Consider the following 26,449-nt stretch of genomic DNA (forward strand, 5'->3'; position numbering starts at 1 on the left):
CGGGGAGGTCCCTGTGGAGAGATGTGCCCTTGACTGTCGGGTGTAGGCAAATCTTCTCTATCAGTCAGGTCTACTGCATATTACAATCAGGGTTGTCAGGAAGGGTCTGGCATGTCCTGGGCTTCAAAGTGGTCCAGATTCAGACTCAGTTCTGGTCTTCATGGGGCACTTCAAGACTTCTTCATGTGAGTTTGGAATACCTGCGGGGACTAATATCCTTCAGTTTGCAACAGAGTTGCTAAAAGAAATACAATATAATGAGGTTGAGCTAATCGGTTTTTACGTTTTGTGGGCAAATGTGATTATTACTCAAGCAAAAACTTGCAGGTGGTCTGATACAGCTTGTGTCACTCAGGAAACAAAAGACAGCAGAGACACTCTTCCTGAAAATAAATACTTCAGCATTCTATAACCTAGTAACAGTCTCATACAAACTAGATTAGATGGAAAGTACGGACTAGCCACTTAACAGCAAGCCAAAACTGAGATTGGTTGTTGCAACCTTGGAGCAGCTCCTGAGACTTAAGGAAAGACTGCAAAGCTCTTCACATCCTTTGAGAGCAACTCCCCCAAACCAGGTCTCAATGGCACTTCAGTTTGGTCCCACAGGCTGCCTTTCACATTTGCTTTCATTTATGTTTTTACGCAGCCATGGCAAATTGCTCTTCTGACCTTCATTATCACTCCTGAGACATAATACCCTGACAGCAAAATTAAGATCAACCCTGCCTTCCCCTCAGCCCCTCCATAATGAGCTCTCAGGATGCATATTCATGAGATGACTGTTCCAGGGTGCAGGGATGAAGCCATATCCCCTTTCCCAGTCACCATGTTGCGAGAATGAGTCTTCACTTCTTGAACGGGTTTGGTTCATTGTCGCCTCCTGTGGGACTGTGGGTGAGGCACCTGGTGCCACCAGCTCCCCCAGAGATGAGGAAGGTGCTTCCCAAAGGCCAGTTGCCACTGCAGGAGCGGTCATCCCACACCGGCTCAGCACCTCGTTTCCCTGCCCATCACAGCCCTCAGCTGTCCCTTCCCATCCCTCCTACCCAGCTCCCCACCTTTTGCACACTGGGGCGCTGCATCCCACCCATTCCCTGCTCCTCATCACTCCCCCAGGGTCCTGCCTCTCCTGCTGCCTCTCTGGCCCCCAGAGCCAGAGGTGAGGAGGAGGGTCTCCTGAACTTGGGGCCTCCAAAACCCACCGTGTGTAAATGAGGGGTGAACTGGGGCAGGCACGTGCAGCTGTGACGTAGCTTGTCCCTAGCCCTGCTTCTCTCAGGGCAGAGTCAGGCTCTGGCCCTGGTGGGACCAGAGAGGCTCATGGCACCTGCAACACCAGCAGTGCGTAGGAACTACTGCTAGCAAGCACACCAACCCTGCCCCTGCTAAAATCTGAGCAATAACATCCCTCCCCCACGCATGCACACACGCAGACACACACAGAGAGACACAGACACAGACACACGCAGACACACAGACACACACTCTCTCTCTCTCTCTCTCCCTCTCCAGCCCTGGGAAGCTCCACATAACCACCACATATGGCTATTAAACGCAATTTCTTTAGTTATCTTCTCTTTAGTGATATTCTGGGTGGCATATAGCAGACAAATGGTTATTACATTACAATTTTCACCTAGTCATTTTGAGAAACTATCAGCTGGATGAGCCCAGAAGGTGCCCTGGGCCGGAGGGCTGGAGCTGGGGGCAGCTGCCTGTGCCGGGGGGTGGGGGGAGGTGGGTGCAGCCAAGCTACTGCGCTACTTCTTGTCATTTCTGCTGACAAAGTTGAGGAGGTCCATCGCTGTGACCACACCAAACACCATCTGCTTCATGAAGGAACTGCCATTTCCATTGACTGTAAGCACAGAAAATGCCAGTTTAGTGGGGGGAAAAAAAAAAGAATACACAGACCACCCCCCACCAGCTGTGCAGAGGTTGCTGTTGGTTTATTAAAAGAAAACCTTAACGGGGACAGCAGCTGGCTCCACTCTGCCTCAACAGAAATGACTGATGCAGCCTTGGGTGTGTTGCTGGGATCACATAAGGGAGGTTTTAGCTGCAAAAATTGCACATTTACCAGAGCAGGAAACTTAATTTCCCAGTTGTTTTCATCAAATCTCTGTTCCAGTCCTGCTTCTATCACCACAAAATTTTTCAGGCCAAACTAATGAGACTCTTTAAGAGCAGCAGCGAGACCCTTTCTACTCTGTTCTTATCCTACACCATCATTAATAAAACAGCATTGCAACAATTGCTTTAACTATCTGATAAATGTTTTCTTAAATAAAAGTAAAACTAGCCACCAGAGTCCAAACACGAGATAAAATGCAAGCTCCAGAGGTATGGGAAGAAAACTACAAATAAGTGGGTAACTGTGACAGTGTTAAGACAGCAGCTCTGGAAAAGAAAATGAGTGTTGTGTGAACAACAGAGCAAGAAGCACTGCATACAGCTGGCTGATAGTTTTTGGTGGGTATCATTTAATTTGAGCCTCCTATTTATTTTATATTGAAATGTGACACAAAACAGATTTTCATTATTTTATGGCAGCATGGCTGAGAAAGGGAATTCTGCCTAGCATTATTTTTGTAAGACAATTGGAAATGGACATCAAAGGCAGTTTTGAATGACAGACTTTTGTCTGCGACATTTTGTGGGAACGTGGCTGGGCTTGCAAGCCAGCTTTAGAGTTGATGGAGCTTCAGGGCAGCAGGCCACGGAGATACAAGCAGAGGGGCTGGGCTGTTTACACACGGTGGATTTCAGACACCCCGAGTTCAGCAGGCAGCCCTTTGATGGCAGTCAATACAGCGCAATATTGTATGCTGCTTACCATAGGAATGCTTTGCATGTTCAATGCATAATCCCATACAATCAGTATAATTACACCCTTCAGCTCTAATTTAGAAGAACTAAGCATGGGTCTTCTGACTGCTTTTTTTTTTAGTGTTGCTAACATCTTAAACAAAGCAACTCCCTCAAGATAAGGCCAAATTTGTACCTCTAGAAGTTCTACAGTATAATGGTACTGGAAAGGTGTGTTAGGTCAGATTTGCAGAACAGTGTCTGCCACCATACCTGTTTTGGTCAGAGGAGCAACAAGGCGTGATCCCTGCTGCCATGGATGTGTCAGCAACCCTCATGCTAATGCGGTCCTACGGCATGTGACTGTGACTCTATTGGGTCGGTTTGCTTCACAGAGGAGGGGGTGGCCGTACAGTGGTTTGAGAATAAGTCAAAGCTGCTGGTACGGCTGCTTTATTGGACTAGCCTAACGGTGCTCCCGAATTGGCAGAGCATTCATATACCCAGTCGGGGTCCGGGTAAGGCTCAAACACAGATGCCCCATGCTGCGTGCATCAGTGAGCATTGTGCCTCCCGACTCATGCCCCTGCCACAAGGCTTGCTTAGGATCCCACACATTTGTTCTCAGCTTTCTCAACTTACCCTGGGCCTCCAGGGTAGGTGTCTGATAGCACCCAGCAGGAAAGATCCCTTAGCATATCAATTTACCCAGACCCCTTGGGGCACACAGGCATAAGGACAGCTCTTGGCTGCACCTCCAGGGGTGGCGGGTGGGAATAGGGGCATTCAGAGGAGATGGCGCAGCCTCTGGGCATGCACAGCAGGTCTTTAAGCAGTCAGATAAAGACTGTGTTGTCTGTTCCCTTACATTTTCATGCCTGAATTCCACCTAGGCATGATGTAATGTGCCCAAATGCTCCTTTCGACCTTGCCCTTGGGATACTAAGTCTATGAAGGTCCCAAACTTCCCCCTTGTTTCCTCTGTTGCCCACAACCAGCAAGGCACTGATTTGAATTCAAAGTCAAGAGATTAAACAAGTATTGGAGGCCTGAGCCTACAGCTGCACAGCAAAGGAACTGCACCCCAAGCTGCTTCCAGTCCACCTCAGCTGTCAGAGGGGACGAGATGAATTCCCACAATGAAAACATTCCCATCCCCAAAGGTGGGTTTCCACGGGAAACTATAAGGTGAGGGGAAGGGATGGAGCTGATGGGTGCTTCAGCATCACCCCTGCATGGGGGGACAGCACAGATCCCATGGCCATGATCTGGGAAGTACTCCTGCAGGACACACATCCAGAAGTGTGCTGGTCCCCGGCTCCTGGGGCTAAGGCTTCCTCCCTCTCCCCTCATCCCTGTGGTGTCAGGAAAGGAAGCGGGTGAAAAGCCAGCAGTTCCTGGGCTTTGCAGGGCCACGGGGCAGAAATCCTTCCTGCAAAGGCTCAGGGGCTGCGCGTGTGGGGCAGCTGCACTGATACCTGTCAAGCTCAGTTTGAGAATTTCCCTTTCCACTCTCAAACATTTGTACAAAGCCTGTACAGTGCTTCTGCAGATACCTACACTGCATTTGCTCGTGTACAACGATAGCAAAATGATCATTCTCCAGGATGCAGGAAAGCTTTCCAAGGCTGTCCTCCAGGCCAATCTAAACAGGATAAAAAGAGAGATTTTATGTTTCACTTCACATTTAGAGGACAGTGGTGCGAAGCCTGACTCCTGCCTCTGACTGTAGCAGCGAGCGGGCAGAGTGGCACCCGACTGGACCATGATCAGGTGTGCCTCACTCATCCGTGCTATTTCTGGAGAGATGGGAGGGGATGCAGGCAGCCTGAAAACCCAGCTTTGCTGTAGCTGAAATACAGCACTGTCTGCCTCCAGCCCAAAGGGCCTCCAGGGGCCAACAGGAGGTGATGGCTCCAGCTCCCCTAAAACACCATTCATTTACCTCACTCCATCTCTGGACAGGCACCCCTCCCCTGCGCGCCCACAGGACCTGCTCAGTGTCCTGGCAGTCCATGCCTGTTGCCCCAGCCCTGCTGAGCACTGGCAATGGCTGGGCTCTGATTTCAGAGGGTGTCGGTTCCCCAGCTGGATGAAATCCTCTGGCAATGTAAGATTGGGAGTGGACGGTCACACACTTTGCTCCTGGCAGGAAAACTCCCACCTCTGAACGCCACAGGCTCAGCAGCATTTTTGCAGGTGCCTGTCCTTATTCTCATTTCCATGACGTCACCATCACCTTCCCACCTCTCTCTCCCTTCACCTCTGTCTTTTCATTGACCTCTTCTCCCAGCTGTTGTCACACCTCAGGGTGGTGGTGCACCTCTCCCCCTCTCCCCATCCCTGGACAGTGGTTGTCACCAGCCACAGCCTTAGTGGTACCTTTGAGAACTGGTCATAGATGACCTTCGTAACAGGGTCTGAGAACTGTGCGTTTCCAGCCAGCACTGAGGTGAGGGTGTTGCTGAGGGTCACCATTCCCAAAATAAGTCTGTAAGGGAACAGGGAGTTTTCCAAAAGGTCAGACCTAAGCTAGGGCACATGTTTTATGTAGGGGCTGAACTGCTCCCCTTGAAGTCAGTGACTAAATTGCTGCTGCCATCAGCAGGAGGCACCAGATTTCTCCTCATCTGAGCAGGACAGGAAGATCATTGTCCTGACCAAACTGTTGGTTTGACAGTAGTTAAAGTCTGGCATTGTAGTCCAGGGCTCAGCAGCCGGGAGAAAGAAAAGCTGTGGGGTCTCCAGCTGCTTATTTGTATGGGTTTCCCACCCAGGCTTCACCTTTCCTCTGACCTCCTCTTGCCTGTGCACTGATCCAACCTCTGCTGAGTCTGATGGGCACTGGATTTGTCTTTCACTTTAACTAGCTCATTTACAGGGAGTTTTCTTAATGAATATTCACAAGGAAGCAGATGATATCTTAAAAATATGCGTTGCAGATTCCAATGCAAGAGCCCTGTTAATGGATCAGTAAACGGGACTTTCTCTTTAGCTTCATCATAGCTGCTTTGTCTATGTGAATGGCCATCTCTGTAATGAGTAAAAATAGTTACCCTGATTCAGCAACAACAGGAGCTTGGTCATATCCCTTCTCCTGGAGGATCTCGATTGCCTTTTGACAGCTGACTTCTGGGAGGAGAATGAGAGGGGCTGAGAGATTCAGTTTCTGCACCTTGATGTTCCACCACCTGTTGAAAGACAAATGTCAGCACTAAGCTGTTAACTTGCCGTGCTCAGGGAGGCAAGGCCAGGAGGGATGAGATCAACCACGCAGAGATATTCCGCCTGCCTGCAAAGCTCACCCCACTCCTGTCCCCAAAGCAGTAATGCTACAAGTCCATCATGGCCAGGTCTTGTTGAAGCCAAGCTCTTTCCCTACACCCAGTGTTCATGCAACTCCAGCAGTGGGACTGAGGCCAGAAGCTGGCAAGGTGCTGAGCTGTCCTGAATCCAAGCAAGTTGCTGAGGGCTTCATTTTGCAAGCCTGTGAGTGGGGCGGCCTACCAGTTCTGCCTCTTTGGTTTGCATCCTTGCTTCTCAAAATGCAGCATTTGCAGCCTCTCCAGGAAACGGCCTGGCAGAGATGCTCATGTGACTTATGAGGGACAAGCTATGCTTGTTTGCTGGGGACGATGGGCAATTCCCAACTCATCTCAGCCCTTCGTCCTTGCAGAAAAGGCAGGGCAACGCTACAGGCTGGAAGGGCCAAGAGCAATTCTAGCTGGGAACAAGAGGCCTTGGAAATGAAGTTTTTAGGAAATATTTTGGAATAACCATTGGTTATATTAACCCAAAGGACCAGTGACATCAGTAATACATGCTGTCTTTAAGGTGAGACTAGGTGCTTTCTAAACAACTGGCATTTGCCCAGCCACGTGTCAACTGGCATCAGCAGTTTCCCTGCCTTGAAGGGACTCTTCCCATGGCATCCAAAAGATAGCTGAGTTGGTCATCTTTCCTGGCCCGCAGCTCTGGAAAATGAAAATCTACTGTTCCCTGTCCCTGGAAAGACCTCCAGACCTGTTTGAATGGGTGTTTGCTACATGAGGGACCCATCTCCCCACTGTCCTGATGTTCCTTTGCACATCAGCTGTGGAGTAGAGAGAGGAGGTTGTGAGTGGAGCTAGGTGTCCACCTTATCTGTTCTTCTCTGCAGGGTTTAGGTGGCCTGGACAGTAACTGCTATGTGGGAGCAGACTGGCAACTTTAGGATGGAGACTTGTCCTTTATAGACTTTGATTGGAGAACGGAGATACCTAACCACTCAAAAGAGAGGAGCTGCTATTGCAGCCTCCCCAGAGGAATCTGGACTTAATGGTGTTTTTTCTAAATACTAAAAGATCATACTTTCCTTTGAAGATAATAATTTCCAGACGCAGAAAGCTGATCCCCTTAGCACAGTTTATACCAGTGGAAGTTGTCTTACCAAGGCTTGTGCTCCTGGACGTCATTCAGGAAACCATTTTTTGTCATCCACTTATCATTCAAAAATTTGGACCTAGAAATCACCAACAAAGAGCGAGTCTGTGAGCCTTCCAGAAGAAGTCGTGCTTTGTTTCATGTACTAGACCACAGCACTGCCCTGGGGCTCCCATGATTTTTGCAGCTGGCTGCTCTTAGCCCCTTTTAAGGTCAATGGGAGCTGCGGGTGCTCAGTAACTCTTAGAAGCATGCCAGCTATTTGCCTTCCTAATTTTAGGCATGCAAGTTCAAAAACTGTAGCTTGACTGATTCCTGCTCCGTGCAGCAAGTCAGTGACAAGAGGAAATAAAACCCAAGTGTCCCAACACCCAGCCCTTGATGTTTGCCATAGTGGTATGAGATTTCTCCCTTTTGTTTTGGTTTGTTTTTTTTTTTTTTATTCTTGTAAGCTGCTCAAGGGAGGCTCCCAGCTCTGGGCTCAGTCTGGGCACCATGGTACCAGAATTATCAGGGTGGTTCTCCAGCAGCCCACATCACCTGGGCTCAGCAGTGCTAAGCTCATGCCACTAAAAGACCCCATGGCCTCGACCCAGGCCATATGCAGAGAGTGAGGGGGAGGGCTATGGGAGCTCCTGTCATGATGCTGGAAAGCAGGCGAGGAAGCGAGAAACTCACATGTAGTTCCTGACAGAGTCGGGCAGGATGACGACACAACGCTGACCTTCCTTCAGGTCCTTGGCAGCCCGCACGGCGACCGACATGGCACTGCCCGAGCTGCCACCTGGGTGGATACGAAGAAGAGATAGAAAAGCGTTGGGGCTGCCCAGGGTGTAGGGCCACGGTCCTGACGTGTGGGGCACAGTGCTGCCCTGGCTAACGGCACAGGGGTGCCCAGGCAAAGCTGTAGCAGAGGTGGCACCTTGTACACCAGGGCAGCTCAAGACACTGGGAGAGGGAGGACAATCAGCTCCTCTGCCTTGTAGGCTTTAGGGTCAGGAAGATGCAGGGACTGAAGGGACGTGCTCATATGGTGGCTCTTGGTGACGGGCCTTTGAGGCGGCGTAAGAGTGACCTTATGAACTTCATGAACCACTTCTTGTGGTGGCTCTGCAGACTGGCTAAGTGCCATTCAATACAGGGACATTCATACCACTGCTGCCCATGCCGCACCCTTCCTCTGGGTGAGGAGAAGACCATGCCAAACCTGGAGCTTCTGGCTGACATATTTGACAATAAAAGATTGGCTTTAAATGCATTGTAAAGACTGAAAAAAACATAAACATTACATTCATGCTTGGAATACCAGGCCAACGTGATGCGAAGACTTAAACACTCCCTGTGTCTGTGTGCACGCATGTGGTTTGCTGCACGTAGGGAAAGCAGGTCCCTGCTTTACAGAGGCAATTCTTCCACCAGTAGTTTGAGTACTGGAAGTCAAACACATTCCACTATCTGTGTGCCAATTACACACTGCATTCAAGGCAGCACGTATTTTACAGCAGGTTAATTAGCACCAGGTCACATTTTTCAAACAAATGAGGAAAGGCCCTGAAAAATGCAGTTCAGGGAACATGAAGCTATTCACGAATCATAGTTGAGTTCAGCAAGTGCTTTCTGTTGAAACACAGTGACGCTGTGCCTGCGAGGTTAAATCAATGTTTAAGCATTTCATTACAAATGACCAGATCTTTTTCAAAACTCCTTCGATGTGAGTGCTCAGGACTTTTATCAGCTGTAACCACAAGCCTACATATTGTCTGTCTGGTCCTGGATGCAAACCTATAGCTATCTGCCTGGTGGCAGGGAAGGCTGAAAAAGTGCTGATGCTCTATAGAGGTTCTTAGGGTACAGGCAGGGCTTGTCTGAGGGCACCTGTTCATTTTGGAAAGTTGGTGGGATCACTTACAGCTTGTTGTCACAGGGAGAAATACCCAGTAAGAACACCTTACACTTTCTTGACTTTCAAACCTTCCTGGTCCAAACCTGGCACTTCTAGTGTGGCAACCGTTTAACAACAGAGTATAGCTTCACAGTGTTGTTAGCAGAATGACAGTTTTAGCCCACCCGTCCTGCCGTGAGTCCCATTAATCCTCTCTTTAGCCTGTGTAACACTACACTGCCAAGAAGAGGTCTTCGGCCTGAAGATCCAGTTCCATGTGCAAAAGTGCTCCAGTAAGAGGAGAGTTATTGCTTCTATAATTATTGTGGCCGATGAGTCAGATCCCAGACCACACGTCTACTGCCACACCTCTGAAGTCTACAGTGACCTACACACCAGCCTGAGGTTCGGCTACCCAGCCCTGTTAACTTAGCAGACACAAAATGCAGAGAGCACCTACCCTGAAGTGTTTTGATCCCAAAAAGATGAGGTTCAGAAAGTTTAAGAGAAGCAACTGTTGTCATTGGTACTTACCACACAACAATCCCTCCTCTCTGATCAGCCTGCGAGACATGAGGAACGAGTCTCTGTCATTGCATTTATACCACTGATCAACCACCTGAAGAGAAAGCAGGAAGGTAGGTTCTTGGCGATGTTATTTCAGGCTGTCCCGACCCTCTGAGGCATGCTGTGGTGCTGACGCCTATCACATCTGGCAGCTTTGAGCTGCTTTCCACACTTGTTGAAAGCAAATATATTTCTCAGGGCATCCTTGGTCTGGAGGATGTCTCCTTGCTTGCAGGCACCCACTCTAGCTTTTCCAGCCAGCGCTCTTTCCTTGGAGAGTTAGGGATGTCTGACAGGTCCAGAGTCAGGATGAGGAGAGGGAATGGTGTTCATGATGTTCCGGGCTAAGCTACATCAATGGTCAAGATTTTGCCAGACAAAATCAGATCCAACTACAGAAAGAGTTTGGGGTTATTACAGGCCACAGCTCTAAAGCCACATGCCAACAGCAGAGGTGCAGTTAACATCTGAAAGCAAAATGAGTCTGGGGTCTGAGATTGTGGGGAACCTTTCTAACAATGAGGCCAGGGGAAACAGGCAGCTTGAATTAGGGCTTTAAAGCTCTGTGCCTGGTGGCAAGTGATACAATGAGAAGAAATTTGTCAAGAAGCGGTATGAGGTTCATTGTCTTATGCAGCTTGCATCTTGTCTTCCAGCCCATAAATGGCACAAGGTTTCTATTGTGTGCATGTGGTGCCTGCGGCAGCGAAGGCTTGGGAAATGCTAGCGTGATGAAGAGCAGCCTCAGCACTGACCGCTTCTGTCTTCTGTGTTAGCACAGTGAAAAAGGTGCGCTCCGAGTGTTGGTGAGGCTGAGCTGAGGAGGCTGGTACTCTGACATACTCCTTGCTTGCCCCTGTATTTGCCTTCTCCTTTTAGATCAGCCATACCCAGATCTACTCGGAGAGATGCTTTACTGCCAGTGTCCCAGTCCCCCCCCTCCAACAAGCTTATTCTGCACTAGCAAGGTTTACAAGTAGCCTTAGGGCTGGGCCACAGCCGGGTGCCAGAGCTGGTACCTCTGAACCTGGGAGTAGGCTGTATGCGAAGCTAAAGATGAGAGAGAGGCCACTCACCACACAGCTACTTACTGATCTGTCGAGGACAGTAGGGATGAAGTCATGCCCAATGCCCTCCACTTCGATGGTTGTGGTGTTTGTCCTATTCATCTCACTGGGCAGAGCGACGATGGAGCCATCGGGATCTACACCGATGATCTTTGATGGAAGGAATTTTTGTTAAACCACAAAGGGAGTTCAGAAATAGTCAAATATACAAGTCAAAGCAAAAATTACCCACACCCTTATCACCAATGTTTTTCTTCCCGTGATACTCATTGATATTCCTATCCACTGGCAGTATGGAGAGCTTCCAGGATAAAAGGGTACGGCTCCCCATTGGTTTTTCAGATAGATCCTAGGTAGTGCTCAGCTGCCGAAGAAGTGACCGGTGGCTTAAAATGTTATCACTCTCAAGGTGTTTGTCCGTGCCTCTTTGTCATCTGCTACTTCCAAACCTCAGCCCTTAGGACAGCGTGAGTGCTCCTTAATCCGCTCCAGTGCAAAGCCAGCCAGCTAGCTCAAACCTGTGGAAACTGGTGGCTACAGGCAAACTTTTGAATCTAGTTCTGCTGGCTGACAGTGACACCTCCCTGGTTGCTTATAACTTTATGTCTGGGCTGAGATTGCTTCCCTCAGCACACAGCTTAAGAAGGGGTGGTGAAACTGCCCCAGACAAAGCTTCAGCAGTCAGTGAGGTAATCCAATGCCCAGGTCCACACCATCTCGATTTGTGTTTGGTGGATCAGGGATCACTCGCACACTGGCTACACCAGAGAAGTGGTAACTGTCAAGTCTCCAGTCTGCCTCGAAGCACAAGCTCTGCAGAATGAGCATCTATGACTGGTGTCAACCATGAAGCATGGAGGTTCTTGCGACAGCAGATGAGGAGCACTTGCACAGTCTGCACTCTTCCCTTCAGAGCTGCCAGAGTGGAAACTTTCAGCAGGTGGATTAACTGGGAGCAGTAATGCTGTCACCTGGGCCAGCCACTTCTGCAGTGGATATCAGCAAAGACCACCAGGCAGGTGGGATCGTTAATGGGGCTGTGGAGCCTTTGACTTCTAAGGAGCTCAGATGGATCTAGGTCAAGCTGAGCGTAACACCAAATTGCTTCCAACAAAAGCCAAGCTTGCTGTGAAAAAACAAATAGGTGGAGACAACAACTGCTAGCTCAGGTGAGCCATGGGGTTAGGATTGATCAAAAGCACAGGCAGGAGAACCCAGGGGGACCATGGCTCCCAGTGGGCAGCCCTGCCTCCCAGCTTACCTTGCATTCTGGGCATTTCTCCTTCAGCTTCCTGGCCACGCCAGTGACAGTGCCTCCTGTGCCAGAACCAATCACCACCATGTGGACCTTGCCTGCAGGTCAGGGAAGAGAGAAGCTTGCAGGGACCCGGCATGGCCTCCAGCACAGTCTCCCCTTTATTCAGGGCCCCCGTGTCCCTCAGCCGCTAGAACCCCATGTGCAGGAAGGACAGGCAGAGGTTCTGCTAGCGGCCAAAGCATGGTCCTGCGGAGAAGCTCAGATAAGCTTGCAGGATCTGACCACAGTTAATCCTGCCTCAGCACAGAGGGCTGAAGATGGCCTGCAAATCTTCCACTGGTGTCCATGATTTTCACATCTTTAGCATCTACTGGCGTAAGGGGGAGGGAGTATCTCAGCACTTCCAGCCTTTTCGAACCACGCCACACTAAAGCGAACACACATGTGAATAGCAGCACCTATTAACAGGCACGAGTTTTCAGCTAGTGTTAACATTCACAGTGGAGAGATGGCAGAGCTCTGCCCCGGCACCTGTGCCGGTCAGATGTAGCCCCACTGGCAGCAACAAAATTATACTGATTTAGGACTGGTAGGAACAGAATCAGTCAGGCCTTCAGAGCCTTATGCTGCAACTGCATTGGGAAAAGGGGACTTGTAATTCACAGCTGGCAGCCAGTAGGAGCAAGTCTAAACACACTAGTGGAGGGAACACTGGGACTCTTTTGCTCCTGTTGCTACCCGACTGCTTTAGTGTTATGATAACTGTTCTCCAGTTAAAACCCCCAAGTCTTGTTTACATTTTGCAGTGCTCTCAGTACTGGCAACAGATTTCACTTCTATCAGCACAGACGTGGACTGGGATAGTCCTTTATCCTCCCCCAGCCATCACATCAAATGTCATTAGTCTGTGAAGTTTCAGTCTATTCTGATTTGCAAATGAGTGTGCTGGATCAGACACAGCCTGCCAGGCCCTGATGGATTTATATTCCCCCGTGAGGTCTCTTGGGCAATCTTGTGTTCTCAGCTGACAGGCTGCAGAAATGTTGTAGCCACCAAGAGACCTCATTCTTCCTCCTTGGGTAAAAACTGAATTTGTTAAGCCTCTGGTGTCCTCCCTCAGGCTTTTGAAATGGGAGGCTATAGCAGGGAAGCCCTGCAGGCTCAGGTGTGTCTGGAGTGGATTATGAGAGGTTGTAACACTCCGCGTGTCAACATTATTAAGGGTACCTTCACCTACAGAAGCCTTTTTGGTTGTTTTTCTAGACATTTAGGTCAATAAATGATGTCCAATGAGCCTCTGAGAGAGAGCTGTAGCCCTCTGCACATCCTCAGCACGTAGAAGCAACAGCGCAGACAGTACCTTCACACTGCTCCAGGATCTCCTCAGCTGTGGTGTCGTAATGAGCCAGGGGGTTGCTTGGATTTCGGTACTGTTTATTTCAACAGAGAACAGCATGAGTTACTGTGTGAAGCATAGGACAAATACCAAACTAGCAATAGCTCCCGATGAGCTTTACCCAAAGCATGCAACTTCCCCCTCCTCTCGCTGGCAAGGGGTGGACTGCAACCCAGCCAGGCCAGGTCACAGGTATTCCTCCTGGTTGTCACTTCGAGACAGATTTCCAAGGACATTTGGGATTTGACCACACTGGAAGATTAAATGTGCCCACAAACACTTGCTACCTGTCACTAGGTATCAATTCAGTATGAGAATGGTGCGGCTGTCCCATACACTGCATTGCCAGGTTTTGTGGGATGTGGTTATTTTGTTAAAGCCCTAGCTGCCAGAGGGAAGAAAGCTACTTGGTATTTTAGCTATTGCTTAGCTAGAAGCATTTTGACCTTTACTGTTGCATTGGAAAAGTTGAAAACACCACCTCACAATACTCCCAAAACCAAAAAAAATCCCTTCTCAAAAGCCGTATTAGAAAACTTTTTTCAAGTATCCTATCTATTCCCATTTTTGAGAGCTGTTTTGTCACTTAGGGGCATTTGTAGCTGGCAGTGCAGCAAGTCAGGTGGCTGGGAACTGTGGGCCAGAGCAGTTGTCCTACCTGTGCAGAGGGATTTACCACAGAAGGTACACAAGCACAGCACTGAAATGTGTGCAGCCCCATATTCACACCCATGGACCAGGCTGCTTCTGAAAAGCATATTCAGACACTGAGCTCCCGTTTTCTTAAAAGGAAGGAACTTCACTGACTTTTCTGCACTACTGGGGCTGCCTACCTGCCATGGGGATGCCTTCCTGCAGCAGGGTGAGACCCAGGGAGGAGGTGCCCTCCTGCACAAGACCCGGTGCTGCAAGAACCACTGGTGTGAAACAGCAGTGTTTGCCTTTTACAGAATAAGGCTTGTTTGTGAGGCAGGACAGAGGTTGCTAGCCAGGCATAAAAAAAATGATTTTTTTTCAGGTCAAAGTTAAATCTGAAGCAATTTGAGTTTTGAATTGTGCAAGAAAACCCAGCCTCACCCACATCCAGCTTTGGCAGAAACATTACAGGTTTGGAAGTGACCCTTATTTTGTTTCTGCCACTCCGTGCCTGACAGAAGAGTGCTTAAGTTTCAAACATCATAAAACACTGACAAAACCTGTCTCCGTCTCCAGTTTAAACAAAGCCCCCAAAGATTCACTCGGAGCACATGCCACAAACTGTGTTTGGAAAGAGAGTCAGTGGAGGATTGGCATTTTACCTGGTCCAGGATGTGAGAGTTTGGGATTTCACTTTTCAGCTTCCAGGCAACACGAATGTTAGACTCTGGGGCATCAAAACGAGTGCATGGGGTCCTCACAATTTCAACACCCAGCGCCTTCAGAATATCGACCTTTGGGAGGGAAGAAAGTAGATGTAACACAACCAATCCCACACAGAGATGGTAATCCAAACCTGCAGGCACAAGGCAGCGTCAGATGCCAGAGGAGCTTTGCATGCAGGAGACATTTGGCATTTGGAGATACAATGTCTGATTCTCAGTTATACTATCTCTGACATTGTCCTGGCACCCAGGGCCTCCTGCCTGAAGCTGACACACAGACTCAAACCTGGCCACGTGCCCTGTCCTACTCAGAGGGCAGGCTGGGGACACAGCAGAGGTTAACACTGTGCTGCTCCTTGGTGCACGGAGAAAGGGGCACAGGGGACTGTAGGGAGGAGCAGCATCTCCTGTGTGCTATGGTCTGAGCCCCTGCGTGCAAGGAGGAGGTCTTAAAGCTGTCTTTGCCCTATGTCCCTTCTCTCCCCTCACCAAGCACAGGGAAGGAGCAACTGCAAATCATCCCCAGAGTATTAATCTGCTGGGAGATGCGGCTGTCAGGGGGAGAGAGGGTCAAAAGAGAAGGGTGGGTGAGTGTTGGGGTGCCTGGAGATGAAGCCCATGGCAGCTGGAGGTGGCATCTGATCCAGACTGAGCTTAAGTGAGATTTAGATTGAAATGAGGGTGGCGCTTTGGAGAAGGGCTCAGCTCTGAGCCAAGTCAGGGTCCAGGTCTGGCTTTACTGGCATGAGTTCAGCTGAACAGCTTGTGAGGCTTCTGGCTCCCCAAGGTGGAGATTTCTGCCATCTCCAGGATAGCAGTTTCATCTGGTCATCAGCTGTCGTGCAAGCGACTTGACTCCACCATCTCAAGAAAGCGGCTCAGACAACTATAAGTGTCTCCAGGTTAAAGACAACTGCAGAGACACAGAGACACCAAATGACATGTGAAATGTCAGAGGGGAAGTTAGCAGGACCAGCAGCTGAGCCCTGGCACCTGCCTGCCTCCTCTCTGCTCCATCCAGCCCTTGCCCTCACAGACAGCAGGTATTGCTCCATTTCTCTGCACCCGTGCACCATGTTTGGCTAACATGTGAGCCCAGCTGCACTGCTGACGCTAGATGATCAGCCAGGCCATCACAGTGTGCTTTTTTTCATCAAGAGGAAGTCTTCTGAACAACTGCAAAGCTATGTCTGTGTGCTTGGCAAGGCTCATTACCCTTTAAAGGAGGGGGCACTCCATCTCTAGAAAGGGAAAGTCAGAGAGAGACAAGGAAGGAGATGTTCCCCGGCTGTGGGGCAATACCGTACAGAGCACTGACCTTCTCCATGCTCATTTTCTCCGGCAAGACAATGATGCAGCGGTAACCTTTCACTGCAGCTACCAGTGCCAGCCCGATTCCTAGGCGGTGAGGAGGAAAGGGAATTGGTTGACAACAGCATTTGGCAAGGCCAACCGACGTGGGTTGTTTCCTACATTCCACTCTCCTGCCAGCGAACATAACCTAGAAATGTTCACCGATGAGCTATAGGTGAGGGTATCCTCCGCAAGCCTCTTGGGATGTGCCAAGAGCGTGGGAGGATGCACTAACAGGCGAGCCAAGCTGAAGTTTCCCTCTTGCTTGCAGGAGTCTGTTAGCGTGGCACAGAGCAAATGGCAAGGCTGGGGAGTGCTTTCTTCCCCTCACTGAGGCTCAGACCTCTTCCTTTGTTTTCCAAAACAGGAGAGAGGTGATTTTGCTCAGGAGTGCCTTCCCCTCCCCCTCAAATGCTCGCAGCTGGGGGGATGTACACACGAAGCTGCACATGTCACCCTGTGGTGAGCAAGTGAAGGGGACCTCTGCTCCAGTTTCACTGGGGATGATGGATGGAGCCAGCTGCTCCCCAGCTAGACAGGGAAGGTGAGGCTGGAGCAGCATGTCCCCTCAAGTGGCTGTAGGGAGCGTGGTGCTGCCCAGCTGCCCCGGGTGGGCAGGGAGCCAGCACAAGCCACCTGGGGAACAGCCCTGGGGGCACACAGGTCTCCTCGCTCCAGTGTCTGGGGGAGGTGGGGGTGGGGGTGGCCAGGGCAAGAGGGGCTGTCTTTGGAGTTCCTGCAGCAACAAGCCAGTAAGGAGCAAAATTCCTAGAGATGAGTCCTGTTCTTCATGACTAGTGGGGGGGAGGCAGGGAGCACAGCGAGGGACACGGCCTCAACTCCATCCAGAGTGCCTTGACAGCCTCCGATGGGCCTTTTTGCAGGAAATCATGCTATGCACACATCCCTGCTGGGGCAGGGGCGCTGGTGAAGGGAGCAGCAAACAGACGTGGAAACTTGCTTCCGTGGTCCTGTGCAGGCTGCAAAATAGGGGGGGAGGCTTCTCTGTTGTCCCTCCTCATCTCATACCCCATACTAGACATACATTGTCTAGTGCTTGAGCAGGATGACAAGGAAAAAAAATAGATTATTTATCTTCTAGCCCGTCAGGGAAACTGTCTCTGGGAACCTCTGAATATTCAAGAGCTTTCCAGCCTGAAAACACCTGGGGTTGCCCCAGCTCCTCCAGCTGAAGCTGTTTGTCTTGCCACAAGGTAACCTGCTGGGCATGCCTGTGCAGGCATGGGACCCTTGCAGACCCTTGGGAATTTCAGCAATGAGGCACTTCAGCACCCCAGGATGCCCATGGCCACTATGAGGGGAGCCAAAGGGAGGATGGAGCCAGAGCCGCAGGGCCCCAAGCTGGCCTTGTAATTCCAAGTGCAAGAGCTCTTTGAATCCCTGCCCCTCCTGCAGCCCCTCAGAAATGCCACCCTGCCCAGTACCCAGGCAGAGAGAGCATCCCTGTACTTCCCACCTGTATTCCCTGAAGTGGGTTCAATCAGTGTGTCTCCCGGTTTTATAATCCCAGCTCTCTCTGCATCTTCCACCATCCTCAGGCTGATGCGGTCCTTCACACTGCCCCCCGCATTGAAGTACTCACATTTTGCCACTGGAAATTAAAAGGGGAACCTCTGTCAGGGACGAGCTGCACCCCGGGGGAGCATCAGCTCCTTGCTCCCCCCAGCCGTTGCTGCAGTTATTTGAGGACACACATTCCTGCCCTGCAGGATGGTCCTTTGTTTCAGGGCAGCCCATTCACCATCTGCTTACAGGGTGCCACCACTCGTCATGGTATTACCCATCATCATACCTGCCCATAGTCCATCTTTCCCCCATGTTTCGTCTACCTGCAGCACCCTGGAGGCAGCGGGCAGGCCTGGTAAATCCCGGGTGGGTTTAAAATCAACTGGACATACAGTGATTGCTAGGTGGAAGGTCCCACACCGGTATGATACACCTTGCTGCCCTGCTTTGAGGACTCTTCTCTGAGCAAGGCACTGTCAGGTTAACAGCAAGGTCTCAGCCTTTCCTGGGGCATGGCAGTTATTGGTAGGTAGCTAAAGAGGTGCCCTTCTGTAGGGATGATCTGTAGTCCTGGGTGGGGTGCCATAAAGAAAAACTGCAAGGCACACCTCGGCTCCTAACCAGGCCCTCCACACCGCTAACACCCGGGGCAGGACTCCTCTTACCAAGGTTTTGATGAGCAGCTACACCTGAACTGACGGTACTGAGCTCTGTTTTATGGGCAATAGGGAGAAATTACTAGTTTCAGGGTGTCTGTCGCTTAATTCTAGCAAAGACAGCTACTTGAAGCTAAGAAATCAACCCAGTACATGAGCAGCCAGAACAGGGAAAAAAATCTTGTGCTCATCATTACATTCTGTAATGGGAAGTGCCAAAACTTCAGCTACACAGAGATCCCTGGAGGCAAAGAGATTAGAAAGTAATCACATCTAACCGCAACTGCTTCCTTGATGCAGCAGCGCTGCAAGCGTTTGAATATTTGCTTGGTAAGAGGCTCTGTGCTGATCTGCAGCTCAGAGAGGGCCCTGCAGCTGCTGCCTGCCCTGCTCTCCTTCCCCTCCTGCACCATGGGAGGGAGACACCATCCCAGCAAACAGGGTCTCTTCGGCTTCCCCGCAGCTGTTTGCACCAAACCCTCCCATGCCCCTAAGGTGCCTGCCCCAGCAAGACGTCCTCCAAGGGACAGCCTGCTTCAGAGGTGGACCAGACATTGCAGACCTGTCCTCCTGCTTCTGCCACCTCTGTTCCACTGTCCCCTACGGTCCCCCGAGGTCTCGTTCAGGGAAGTGAGAAGCGGTGCAATGCAAGAGGTTGCAGGGTTAGGGGCCCAAAGATCCCAGATCCCACAAAGGGATCTGGTTGAAGCGCCCGGGGGAGGCTGGCTGCCGTGTGGATCCCCAGCTGCCAAACAGGACCACCAAGTCCCTCCTCCCTACCCAGCTATGCGACACTCGTGAATCTTACTGCCTCTGAGACACCCGTCTTCCTGCCTATTTTGGCTGAAATTAATTAATAGGGTTAAAAGTTATAGGAAAGGAGACTGAAAAGTCCATATGCACAGAGGCAGCTTCATCTTGTCATTCTCGTGTCTGTGGGGAACCAGGCTAAACCCAGCCCTTACACAAGACAGCACTAACGCTGCGCTAACACTCCCTTGGAGGAGGACTTGGGTCCTGCTGGAAAACCTGGCCCTGCAGCCAGCGCCTTGGCCTGGCTTTTTAGCACCAGGGCCCAACACACATGTCTTTAATAAACCCAGCTGTCTGCAACCCTCGCTGCTCTAACCGGGGCTGTGTTTTGGGAAGGTCCTCAAGGGAAGTTGTCTGTTCCCCCCGGGACAGTGGTGCAGCAGACAGCAGTCCCTGGCCCAGCTCCAGCTGACCTGGCAGAGACGATGCCACGGCAGAGCAGAGTCCCCTCATGTGGGAGCTCTGCCTGGCATCTAGGGGCCACGGTGGTGTGTCCCTCCTGCAGCCTGAACTGCTCCCTCTGCCCGGGCAGGCTTTGGGAAGGGTCCTGCCATCCTCTTTGCCCTGTCCCAGACACCATGTTTCGGGAAGACTGGGCCAGTCTCTCCTGTGCATGCCGCATGCTACCACGGGTGCTGCAGCATCCCTGCTCATCACCCATCCCTAAATTTAGCCCAGCTCTGCTCTGAGTTTATGCTGCAGTTATCTGGGAGGAGAGATGCCTCCACTACCATTAGCCCCCTGCTCATTGCAGCTTGAAACCACCTGTTTGGCCTGACAAATGACTGTCGTGTAACCCAATGAGTGGGAGCATTCAGCATGGGCTACATCTGGCCCTCCCCATCTGTGATTGCTCTCCACAAATCCTCTTCTGAAGCTCCCCTCCAACACCGCCCCTCACCCTCACCTCATGGTATGGAAAAACCTGGTGGAAAGGGGACACTCACAGAGCTCACACTTGAGCCCATAGGACTTCCCAATCTTGTTGACTCGGACCATTGGGGTGCAGCCAATTTTCTTCAGGATGTTGGGCAAGATCTTCGTTTCTTCTGGCCTGAAATAATGCAAGGGGAAAAAAAGACAAAGTCACATCAAAGCAACTGTTGTGCAAAACGGACCAAGATAAAATGAGTGAGGTTTCAGCAACTTTAGAAAGGCCACCAAGAGACACCCCAACTCCAAGAGAAAAACTCCCTATGAACAATTAACAGCAACAGGAGCTAGTTATGGTTTTCTATCACTCTTACAATGACTTACTAATTCTTTTGCATAAAAAATAATGTAATTAATTTTCAGGGCTGTTCTGAAATATCTTGCTCTCCAAGACCCTAGGCAAGGCCTGTAACTGAGTGAAGTGAGAAGAACTGACAAGCCTCGGGATGTTATGTAGTGGGTGAGAAAACCAGAAGGCCGTGCACAACACAAGGCTCCTCCTCTTTCCTCTGTCCTACCCAGCACCACCTCCACTTTTCACATTTTCAGCTATCTCTGGGCCAACCGCTGCTTGCCTGGCCAAGATTCTCACACTTGCAAGGATGGCTCCAAGCAATCAGAAAAGCTCAAGCCACAGAGGACTCTGGAGGTTTTTTTGCAAATAATTAAACTGAGGTCTTGGATCAGTGCAATTCAGCCTCCTGGTTTTGCTAGTCTCTGGCAGACTCTGGCAGAAGCCAAGAACCAAGTCACAGAAATTGCAACCAGAATGAAAAAGACTTGCTCATCCAACACACAAGCAAACGCATCTGGCCATGCAGCCAGGGAACTCATGTCCTTGAACTTTTTAGAAGACAGAAGGAAAAGATCGATAAGGGTTATGTTTATTGGGGCCACAAATGCCTTGCATTGACAGCCAGCATGTCTCTCTCTGAGTGGGGTGACAAAGCCACACTCCCTCAATACTCAGCTCTCCTTTGCACAGCTCTCACTTACTATCATCCTTCGAACCTTGAACCCAAGTTATCCTTGTCTGCTACCACAGCCAGGCAGATGGCTGTCTGCTGACAGAAAGTTCATATGGTACAGTGATGACACACTGATTTACTTAGAGAGAGAGACACACACACACCTCCCCCTGGGTTTTGCAAGCATGATATAAACACTTGTTGCTTTGCAAGGGTACAGGGATAGTGGTTTAGTGTAGGTCTTTACTACCAAAAGCAGCCAGCCTCCTTACATCTCAAGCTCAGAAATGATGGAGCTTTATACGCATGCTGTTCCCTCTCCCTCCCTGGGAAGTGTTACCGTGCACACCACAAGCTCTGTTGAGTGCTGGTAAATGTGAGGCAATAACTCAATGAATGAGCTTTCTGCACAGCTGCAGCCATTTTCCATCTGCTCTAAAAGCCACCAAAATGCCCAGGGATTTCAGTGGGGCTGAGCCATGGCACAAGGAGGCTGCAGCTGCAGCTGAGGCATTTAACTAGAGCCTGGCTTTCAAGTGAGCAACCTGCATATTACATCTAGATTGCAGAAAGTCAGCTCAGGAGAAGCAAGCAAGGCCATTTATTTACCTGCAGCTCATAATTGTGGTAAATGAGATGCTACCATGCCCTTTGAACCTCAGCAGGGCATGATGTGGTGTGGTGAGGTGCTGCGCAGCCCCGGGGTCTGCAGCGGTGGACCCTGGCAAGGGGAAGGGTGAGGCAGCCTGTGCTGCCCTGAATGCTGGGACGAGCCTTGCTGGGAGGGCAAAGGTGGGAACCAGAAACCAGACTGCTCTTTTGCATTGCTACCAGCTAGCATCCCCTAAAAAGAAGAGCCTTTCTCTCACTCTGGGGCAAATTTTCTGCAGTTCCTATCAAATTCCTTACCTAATCACTACCATATTTTACTACAAAAACAATAGTAATATGGTCAGCCTCCATCCCCGGCTGGTGCCTGTGCCTGAGGGCAGCAGGTCTGTGGGGAATACAAGGTTTTGTGCAAAATGCCTTTGGTGCTCCTAAAGGATGTGGTGGGGACACTAGTCCTACAGCTGCTGGTGTCAGTTCAAGATGGCAGTAGACAAGGATGTTTGCTCTCCAGGATTCCTGTTTTTACTCATGGTATGTTATTCTGTAAGATGTCCAGGGGAAAACCAGTCCTCGCAAACCAAGTGATTCTTGCTGAGGTTATGGTGGGTCACAATTGGCTCAAGGGATATCAGAACTAGTCTACCTCTGTATCTTTGGAAAGATTTAAATAGTTAATATTCTTAATTAAAATAACACCTTGTTTTCTCCCTCTGCCCCCATCCTCTGCTTCTACCCCCAAAACCCAATCAAGGTTTCACATGAGAATCTCAGAAAGTCCAGAGATTTTTGCTTCGTTGGCTGCCAACTGTGGTTTACCCAGAACAAGGAAACCAACAAGCCCTTCCATGCACTGCTGCAAAGTCAGAGAAACTCTGTGATGTTTCCCAGTGTACTTTCTTCACTGCTGTACAGTGCGTTATGTTTCAATCCCAGTCCCAGCGATGTTGCATAGGCCCCTTCAGCCAGACCCCCTCGCCAGGGAGCTGCCTTGTGCCCAGGTCTGGGGCTGCCCCAATGCCCCCCTCAGCTGCCCATCTGGCTGCAGGGTAGGATGGGTCCTGGCACTTGCTCTGCCTTGCTGCCCTGTGGCACCCTGATGCTAAACTGCTAAAAAACAATAGTAACCTGCTCAGCAATAACTGAGAAAAAACCCGGAACAGTTTGACTGAATAGAGCTGACCCTCTCCTTGGGCGCTCGCTGCAGGGATTGCACTGGGTGGACACCTGGATGCACATTTGGTGGATCAGCTCTGAGGCTGTGGAGACCACTCCTCCTTCCTTCATGGGTCAGGCCCAGAGGCAGTTCTGGGCTTCACACATGCCAGCTGGTGGCTGTGCTCTGGCCATGTCCTGCCTGGCATGCCATCTGAAGCTCCCTCAGCCACTCCTGGTTAGCAGGCGTCCACGCAGAGCAGTGCTGCACCTCCTGTGGGTTCCACTGCCTCACATGCCAAGCTGAGTTCACATTTTACATCTTTGGCACAGCCTGGGCTTGGCCTCAGTTCCCCTGATATTTATAGGACAGCCTCACCTTTAATAGCTTGCCTGGGTCTGGTTTGCTGGGCCGTTAAAGCACCTCCTGTTGAGTCTAGTCTGGGAACTTTAGCAGCTTACCTGACCCTGGGAGGACACCCATGGCTGTGAGGACAGGAACGACTCGCAGCAACCACTTCGCTTTGCACTGAGCTCTTGGGCAGCTTATAGAGAGGGGCCAGCCTCTGTGTGAGCCATTTTCTGCTTATTTAAAAGCCCAGGCACTGGTAATCTCTTTTCATTAAGGTCTCTTACCCATTGGTAAAGACGTTGTTAGTACTTTGAAATGTCCTTACGCACAGCTTCCAACTGCTTGAATGAACAAGGGCAGCCAAGCTGCAGCCCTTCGACTGGTGACCACACGGCTCTCACTGACTGTGCTGTACAATGGGATGGGTGCAACAACTCTGGGATGTATGCAAGCATTCCGCTACAGGCAGGAGAGCCATTGCTGCATCTCTGCGAGTGCCTAGCTGTTGGGAGTGCCTTCACTTCTGCTGTGCAGCACCACATCTCATGGAGTCCCTTTTGCAGAAGTGTACAAGTCCCTCGTTGAAATGTACCTCTGAAATATGTTCACCTTAATTCTTCTAAAACAAGATGCCCCAAACTAGCAGATGCTTATAAATCTGTGCTGGAAAACACAGAGCTGAGTCTTGAGCCAGCTACATCTTTCTGCAAGATTAAAGGGAGTGAGAAAGTTCTTCCTGGAAAGGAGATACTAGATGAGTGTTGCCTTCTGGAAGATAAACCGTCATTAACATAACGTATTGTCTAACTACTGACTTCTGGTCATAACCATCCTGTATGTAACAATAGTCCCTCATCTTCAGAAAAAGATACCGAGCTGTCTGCACTCTGAAATAACCAGCATGAAAGAATTACTTACAAGGGCATACAGGAGTGTGGAGACTTGGTGGCAGGCGTTGCAGCTGTCCACGTGCACTTACTGGGCAAGTTGGGAAGAATCCATGTGCTGTCAGCTTTGCTTTCCTGACTTCCCACACAACTGCCATTCACAAGCAGGCACGTCTTGGTCAGCTCCTGTGTCGTGGAAACAGAGACTCAGCCTCCTGGTAGGAAAAGCGGGCAGGCAGGCATCTGGGCAATGATTGTCAAAGGCAAGAAAGGACGTTTGTGTGTGAAAGCAGGGCAGCCAGCCTGCATGGGGCACCCCTACCAGCATGTCAAAAATTCTGTTCTAACAGAAAGAGCATAAAATTGCTCTTTCAGAGTGGTACGCTAGACCACGTACATGGTAAACCATCATCTGGCCACCACCTCTGGTAAATCTTCCCCTGCTCTAATGTACATTGAAGCATCCCCTCCACTAGAAAATTTGGTGCGCTGTATTTAATTGTTTGGTCAAGAGCAGTATTTTCCACCCTAGCAGTGAAGAAACTGCAGATGAGTCTGCCCAGCAATAAGTTGAGAATATTTGTACAGTGGTAGTGGGCCTTAAAGGGCCAGAGGATACCTCTACTCTGGCATTCAAGTGTATTAAAAATGAAAAAAAAAATTGATAAAAACAAAACATCAGGGAAAGGCAGCAAAGGTGCTCAGAGGTACAGAGCAAGTTCCACAGTAAAACAGCTTAAATGGAGGAAAATTCATCAGACTGGAAATGAGACAGATAGATGGCTGGTGGTGAGAGCGGGCTGTAAATCCTGGGGGATCTGGCAAAGGTGACTGACACACACTTTGTATCTCAGCATCAAATAGTATGGCAAAATGAAATTATCAGGAACAACTGTAGGAGCAGAGCAGGAAAAAGTGGAACCAGAAAAGGGTTAAACAGGTCTTCAATGGTTGAGTTCATTAGTGGCTTTCAAACACACTGGCCCTAATGGTACCTATGCTCTGTGAACATGGCAATGTGCTGAGCTGGTTTCTCTGTATTGCTGGTGCATATACAGAGAAAAAGAGGAGTCTGGTTTTATAGTCTCTTCTTGGCATCTGCTACTGACCAACAGCAGAAACGAGGGTTACATGGAGCTTTGGTGTCACCCTCTCTGCAATTCACCAGCCACCCTTTGGCACCAAGGAAACCAGCTGCATGGACAAAAGACACATGATTTTGGTAAACGGAAGTTTCCTTTCTGGCTTGTTCACAGAATTAATTTGCTTCAATTTGGACTTTGTGGAATTAAAGGGACCTTGCAGCTAAGTAGAGTCGTGGTTGGAGACCTGTGTCTGTCTTTGGTTGGTGAAGAAAGTTGATGTTAACCTGCTTGTTGTAGCATAGCCTGCCCTACCTTCCTGCACTACTGCAGTGGTGTGTTCTGCAATTACAGCAAGTGTGATGCTCTCATTAACGTTACCGTACTAGAAATTCTCAAGGGCACGGTGTTGGACCGTCCTTCTACATTTAAGTTCAAAGACATAATTTTGAAATTTGACAGAACCAAACCAGTGACACAAATGCAGAGGGCTGCCTGCAGAAGGGCAGGGGATGTGGGAAGCCCACTCTAGCTACTGCCCCGGGGTGGGAATCCAGGCCGATGACCGATGACCGGAGGAGGCTGGAGCCGACATGCGCAGCACAGATAGCGGCGGCCGACGTGTCTGCAGAGCACCACCTTCATCCCAGGCCATACAGCCACCGCTCCACCTCCCCAGACACCGGGCTGCCGGCAGCGCCTGCGAAGCCCAGCTGACTCACAGCGGCCAGGCAAGCAGCCAGCACACTGTTATGGCTGGGTCCTGATAATCTAATTAATTTGTGGCTCAACATGTGAGCCCAATGGCAACCTTAATTACCATTTCTGCCATCCTCCTGCTTGCTTGTTCGTTTCACCCACTCGTTGGGAGCTTCTCTGAAGCAGCGCGGCAGGACTACCTGAGATCAGCGCCGTGCTTCCCTGGTGCTTTCCCCACTAGCCGGGAGGATGGGGCTGCGGTTTGCTCCCTGAAACACAAAAATACACCACACCATTATTCTAGCAACGGCAGAGTGCTGAAATAGCCCGTGGTGTGCAGCCAAGCTTTCTTCTCAGCCAGAGGCCCTAGGGCACCTCTGAAGATGGAGGTCAACAGCCTTGTGTCGCTGCCTGGCCCTGTGACCGAGGCTTGAGGCAGCAGGGCAGGCAGGGGACAGCGAGCTGCCCCCGCATCAGGCACTGAGCTGCCTTTTCCTCCTCCGGAGACACCAACCCCAGCCTCACAAATCAGCGAGAGACCACGAGGGTGCAGGGCGGTCATGCCAACATGGCTCCAGCCCTGCAGTTGACAAAAACTCTCCTGGCAGACTTTGCCTCCCAGTGCTCTTGCCCATCACCGCCAAATCTGTT

At 50.3% G+C, this 26,449-nt stretch overlaps 1 protein-coding gene across 1 annotated transcript; it reads right to left on the minus strand.

Annotated features, from left to right (window-relative positions):
* Positions 1–1,709: 1,709 nt before the first annotated feature.
* LOC102048888 (cystathionine beta-synthase-like) lies at positions 1,710–25,931 on the minus strand. The gene is made up of 16 exons (XM_014279456.2): positions 25,920–25,931; positions 24,049–24,203; positions 20,061–20,167; positions 17,595–17,729; positions 16,083–16,162; positions 14,702–14,833; positions 13,368–13,437; positions 12,011–12,102; positions 10,774–10,899; positions 9,650–9,734; positions 7,912–8,017; positions 7,241–7,312; positions 5,868–6,002; positions 5,194–5,302; positions 4,372–4,456; positions 1,710–1,861 (listed from the first exon to the last, which is right to left on the minus strand). The coding sequence occupies exons 1-16, from the start codon at positions 25,929–25,931 to the stop codon at positions 1,764–1,766; spliced, it is 1,599 nt and encodes a 532-aa protein (XP_014134931.1). The 3' UTR covers positions 1,710–1,763.
* Between the last annotated feature and the right edge of the window lie 518 nt (positions 25,932–26,449).

The sequence above is a fragment of the Falco cherrug genome, chromosome 2 (genome assembly GCF_023634085.1).
Source record: "Falco cherrug isolate bFalChe1 chromosome 2, bFalChe1.pri, whole genome shotgun sequence".
In the NCBI taxonomy this organism is placed as follows: domain Eukaryota; kingdom Metazoa; phylum Chordata; class Aves; order Falconiformes; family Falconidae; genus Falco; species Falco cherrug.